General features: G+C 41.8%; 1 protein-coding gene across 1 annotated transcript; it reads right to left on the bottom strand.

Annotated features, from left to right (window-relative positions):
- Positions 1-122: 122 nt before the first annotated feature.
- On the bottom strand, positions 123-5,890 carry LOC113617061 (leucine-rich repeat-containing protein 37A3-like). Its single transcript, XM_027100383.1, has 2 exons — positions 4,046-5,890; positions 123-714 (listed from the first exon to the last, which is right to left on the bottom strand). Exons 1-2 carry the CDS (start codon positions 4,849-4,851, stop codon positions 633-635), a joined length of 888 nt encoding a protein of 295 aa, XP_026956184.1. The 5' UTR covers positions 4,852-5,890; the 3' UTR covers positions 123-632.
- Positions 5,891-5,916: the final 26 nt, after the last annotated feature.

Here is a 5,916-nt window from a genome sequence, read left to right as displayed (position 1 = left end):
CTACAGCTGAACACAAACAACGTCTTTTTCCATATCTCAAAGGTTCCTATTGGCCACAAACATTACACTTCAGAGATATATGCTTTTTGAAAAATAATGTTCTGGGTGACTGGGGAATGCCCTGTGGTGGGTGTTCAGGAATTCTTTCTGCTTTACCATTTAAAAGAGCTAATAATGGTTGGGGAAGCACCCACACCATTTGCTCCCTGACGAATTCGGTGCTAAACTTAGTTCTTTGCAGCTCTGTGTTGCATACATTTTAAGCAGTTAGGAACTTTGCACATGAGCAGGAATCAAAGTTAAATTCAAAAGTGGAACTTCATGGGCCATTCGCATATTGGAGAGGCATCGGTGGGTTTCCATGACAATGCTAATTTGAGTGTTTCGGCTTGGTGCCTTTTATTGCCCGAGCCAAAGTTCAGTACTATGGAAAGCAGAGGGTTTCATATATGAGTTAAACAAGTCTCTTGGCCTCTTTGTACCTAAGTTTCCTCATTTGAAAAAAATAAAAAATAAATGGCTCTCAAGACATCCTTACCAGAATTCATACTGGGCTTACACCCAGCTAACCAATAACTGCATGATGCTTTTATAGACAGTTTCTTACATGTATTCATCTTCTATTTCACTTACTACTTGTGTAAAAACTTCATTCCATGCCAGGCCTGAAACGTTCCAAAGCTCAGTTCTGTGAGTAAACTGCAACCAAGATTTCTACAAAGAAAGACACAAGCAAAATAAAAAGAAAAATATATATACTTTCAGAATATTTATCCTTTGGCAATAATTCTAATTTATATACGATGAAACATAACATCACTACTCCCTCCATGCACTGAAGAAATCTCACTGTGGAAGATATTATGATTTATACTTTCATGATTATATATGTGGTGCATTAGATACAAACTAGTAAATGCTCATTAAATACTTGTGTTAAGTGATCTTTATTTCTCTAGAAAGGCAGCACTATAGACATAGTGCTGGATAATTCTTTGCTGTGGGAGGCTCTCCTGCACACTCTTGGATGTTTACTATCATCTCTAGCCTCTGTCCACTAGATGTCAGTAGCATATACAGATCTGACAAGCAAAAATGTCTCCAGACACTACCAAATGTCACCTGCGTGCCAAATCACCCTGGGTGAGAACCACTGCTCTCTAATGATTCACTCTGACCTGTGTAATAATTCTCACACTAATCTTTGCTAGAGACAAAAAGGATTTGCTACAAAATTTTACTGGTAATTTTAATCATCTTTCAAAATGAGTAACAAATCAATTTTATAAAAAATTAAGCTTTATAAAAATTCCAAATATAATGAAGTTATATTTGTAACTTACATAAACTGCAAAAAAGGTAGTAGTTCTAATGTAATTTTTTCGACAGATGCTGTTTTATTGCAGGAAAAATCTCTAGGAAAATTAAAAGGAATATATTGCTTCAATTTGCTATTAGGCATCTAATTAGTAGGAATAACTAGTAGAGGTTAGAATGATAATAATAAATAAGAAGCTTTGTTCTAAACTCCAAACCTTAGGAATTACTATTTGAACCTTTCAGAGGTCCTAACCCTGCCTTCACCTCTCTTAAAAGTCTCACATTCAGGATCTTCATAAATTAAATATACAACTATAGATCCTGACAGATTTTGGAGGTAATCTTTCCTGAGAGAAGCAGCATTGATTAGATTCCAACTTTTGTGGTCTAATCAAATTCTAGATTATGAGCCCAAAGTTTTTATCTCTATATATCATTATAATTTCTTCTATTAAAAGGAATATTCTTATATTTACACACTTCCCAGTATAGTTCTGCTTTTCTACGCCAATTCATTACCAGAAGAAATAAAAGATAACCTTTCACACAACTTGAAAGGAAGTTATTCCTATCATTAATATGTAATGTTAATTCAGGATTACACTTTCTATCATTTTGACTTTTATTCGAAAATACCTACTCTTGACTATAGCTGACTATCTTATTTCCATTGATTCCAGCTTAGTCTCTCATTTCACCTGGATGGGTATAACTGTCTTCTGACTGGTGTTTCCATCTCTACCCTCTCCCTTTCTAAGCCACCCTCCACGCGATCCCCAGATTAACTCTCCGGAAGTGGTTCTGAAATACCAGCATCACTTGTGAATTAATGAAGATACAAATACTCAGCCCTACTCTGGACCTCTTGAATCAGTAACTGTGGGGGTGGAGCTTGTGTTTTCACAAGCCCTCCAGGTGGCTGGTTCTGTTGCAGGCTAATGCTTGTCCTAAAGCACTGCTGTGGTAACATGCTAGCTTGGCATGTTATCCTTGGCTTGGCCTCCAAAGCCCTAGATGATCTGGCTCTAATCCCCTACTCTTCCCACTTGTACTCTACAGGTACTCAGAGTATTTTTCCTGTGTTTTGCCTTTCTCCCACTTTCCTTTTGCAACCTTATTCTTCCCAAGATGTCTGTCATTGATACCCAATGGCCCTTCGAGGTCCCGTTTAAACAGCATTGCTCTAGTAACATCTTCCCTGATCCAATTTGAAGTCTTTTATCCTTCTTTTGCGCTCCAGTACCAACTTGTAGCTCTCATTGCCCATATTCATTTCTTTCTTTAAATATAGCTCTTTTTGCAACCCATTTCCTGAGTATAAACTCCTTCAAACTATGGACTAGGTCCTGCTTATGTGCATCGTCTATCATACTTAAAGCCAACGCGTGGACATAAAGCAAACTCAAATATTTATAAAATCAACAAATAGCTGGGGAATGGATAGAAGGAGGAAATGACTGTTTTAGAAGAAATGTACTTTTATTACTTCATGGTGCCTCCACAGCACTTTGTCATTATGGTTTGAGCTTATATGCTTATTTTGCCTATGAGATCATGAGTTGCTAAAAGGAATCCTGTCTTACCCATCTTCGTGTTTAAAATAAGCCTCTTGTCTTCATCATTTGTCTCTCTTGCTTGAAAACTTGCAGTGGCTCCCCATATCTTACAGTGGAACTTTCAAACCTGGATTGCCGATAGCCAAGGTTTTTCATAATCCTATCTTTCATTGTTACCTAACCCAATTATTTACAGCCAGACTAATCTATTAAATTCTGATCATCCCTGCAGTCACACCTTTGCCTAGACTGTACTGCCTATTATTTTTCTGACAAATCACAGCCAATCTTTAAGTCCCAGCTAAACATTGAGCTTATCCATGCAGCCTTCCGTGACCTCCACACCCCTGTGATTACAGGTTCTGGTGAATTACACCACCTATCTGTATTTCTCTTCATACTTAATTATATATTACCTCCCTTTTAAGGCATATCCCCTTTCTTCCAACTTGTCACTGTCATTTCTGGAGACAATGCCATATACTTCTGTGCCTCCTAAAGTACTTAGCCCTGGGTTGGGCACAAAATGGGTGCTGCATATAGAAAGCCAGGGGACAAAGTTGAGTTCTAGATATAACTGAGGGATGGAATAATAATAACAGCTACACTAAAATATATGTTAGGCACTGATAGAAGAGCTTTACCTATATTAACTCATCTAAATCTCCCAATGAGATTGGAGTCATTGGGAGATTGAGGACTCATAGGAGTCATACTATGACATGATGACTACCATAATCCCCATTTTACAGATGAGGAAATTGAGTCATAAAGCTAATAAATGACAGACCTGGGTTCAAACCCAGTTAGTCTGGCTCCGGAATTTCTACCCTTAACCACTTTGTTGTATTACCACCAATGAGATGGGGACAGGGACATGTTGCTGTAAAGACGATGGAATAAAGATGAGAGAAGATTAGGTGTTAAGGAATTAAATAATGGGGTAAAAAATGGAGAAGGAAAAAATAAGGGCAAGTAAAAGTAAAAGACTGGAGGAGAGGGAAAAATGGTAAGGAGGAGAAGGAAGATGGGAATCATTGACAAACAAAAGGTGAAAACAGAAAGTCAGTCAGTGTGGATTGGGAGAAAAGGAGGACCCAGGAAGACCTGAAGAAAGGCTGCCATGTCAGGCAAGATGCAGAGAACAAATGAGGAGAGGCGAATCTTACATGAGGGTGAAGGTGCCGTTGTAGGCGTCAGGCTCTGGCTCAGGCACTCTGTGGAGCTTCTGCTTTGGGCTGAGACCAACACACGACAGCGTCTCATTTGTGCAGGTACACAGCTCACATATGCTGATGTTCGTGGTGGCATTCTGTTCCGGCTGCTTCTTTTCTGGGGTATATTTTACACCAGGAAGGCCTGTGGATACTGAATACTGAGTCGAAGGAAAAAGAACTGTCTCAGATGGCATTGGTTGCTGAGATATGCTAACTCCCAGGCCCACAGGTAGAACTGTGACTTGAGTCAGGTTTGGTTGTGCAAGTGTCACCTCAGGGTGTTTTGGAGGGGAAGCTGTAGTCTGCTGGAGGGATGTACAATGTCCAGCCTCCATAGTGGATTCTGGAGTGGTGGTTTGCTCTAGGTCCACATCATGAACTCTGACGCTGGATGATGTTGAATGCTGACCTTGATCCTTACTTGGATTTGAAACTGTCACCTCCTGTTGGAATGGAGATTGAAGTACAACATACTGAGGTGCCGCTGGAGGCTGAGTTGGGGTGTGCTGCATGATTGGAGAAGGTACAGTCTCCATATTGCATCCTGCAGTAATGGTAATTTCCACATCCATAGGTTGAATTGTGAGTTGAGTCAGGTTTGGCTGTGCAAGTGTCATCTCAGGGTGTTTTGGAGGGGGGAGCTGTAGTCTGCTGCCAGGCTGCAGAATGTTCAGACTCTGTAGTAGGTTCTGGAGTTGTGGTAAGTTCCAGGTCCAAAGGTTTAACTGTGATACTGGGTGATACTGGATGCTCAGCATGATCCTGATCTGGCGCTGGAACTGTCACTTTGGAGTATAATGGAGACTGAGCTACGACTTCCTTAATGAGCTCTGGAGGCTGAGCTTGGGTCTGCTGCATGGTTGGAGAAGGATCAACCTCCAAAGTGGATTCCAGAGTTAACATAAGTTCCAGGTCCAAAGGCTGAACTGTGACCTCAGTTAAGGTTGGATGCTGAGCCTGAACTTGCTCTGGATTTGGAAGTGTCACCTCGTGGTATGTTGGAGGATCTATAGTCTCCTGCAGGGGTGTGGAATGTTCACCCTCCATAGTAGGTTCTGGAGTTGTGGTAAGCCCCTGGTCTAAAGGTTGAACTGTGACACTGGGTGATGCTGGACGCTCAGTGTGATCCTGTTCTGGTGTTGGAACTATTGGGTTCTGATATACTGGAAGCTGAGCTACAAAAACCTCCTTAGGTGGTTCTGGAGGCTGTGTTAAGTTATCCTGCATGGTTGGAGAAGGTTCATCCTCCTTAGTGGGTTGTGGCCTTATGGTCAGTTCAAGGTTCAAAGGTTGAATTGTGACCTCTGTCAAGGTTGGATGCTGAGCCTGAACTTGCTCTGCATTTGGAAATGTCACCTCGGGCTATGTTGGAGGAAATGCAGTCTGCTGCAGGGCTGCAGAATATTCAGCCTCCGTTGTAGGTTCTGGAGCTGTGGGAAGACCCTGGTCCAAAGGATTAACTGTGACTCTGGGCAAGTTTAAATGCTGAGCTTGATCCTGTCCTACTGTTGGAATTGTCATCTCATAATGCACTGGAGTTTGTGCTACAACCTCCTTAGGTGGTGCTGGAGGCTGAGATGGGGCCTCCTGCTCAGCTGGAGAAGGTTCTGTCTCTTTAAGGGGTTCCAGAGGTAGGCCTGGGAATGCCTGTTGGACTGGAGAAGATTCCATGTTCTCAGGGGGCTGTAGAAGGTGAGGAGGGTCCCTTGAGGGACTGGAAATAGTTCCACCTTTGCAGGGTGTTCTGGTGAATGAGCCTGAAGCTCCTGCTCTGTGGGAGAAGGTACCACCTTCTTAGGGGGCTAGCTGAGCTCCCCTGGGGA

Source organism: Aethalodelphis obliquidens, unplaced genomic scaffold, assembly GCF_003676395.1.
Source record: "Aethalodelphis obliquidens isolate GAN/ISIS:26980383/991018 unplaced genomic scaffold, ASM367639v1 scaffold1581, whole genome shotgun sequence".
NCBI classification, from domain to species: domain Eukaryota; kingdom Metazoa; phylum Chordata; class Mammalia; order Artiodactyla; family Delphinidae; genus Aethalodelphis; species Aethalodelphis obliquidens.
The sequence above is the reverse complement of the archived record's forward strand: the minus strand, read 5'-3'. Positions and strand labels throughout refer to the sequence as shown.

What these genes read in the sequence shown, in the direction of transcription:
- LOC113617061 (XM_027100383.1), bottom strand. Translation starts at nt 4,851, where the DNA reads ATGCTGAGCATCCAGTATCACCCAGTATCACAGTTAAACCTTTGGACC. An exon ending in AACGGCACCTTCACCCTCAT is followed by an intron (nt 715 to 4,045) that starts GTAAGATTCGCC and finishes CTTTCTTTGTAG; the next exon opens with AAATCTTGGTTGCAGTTTAC.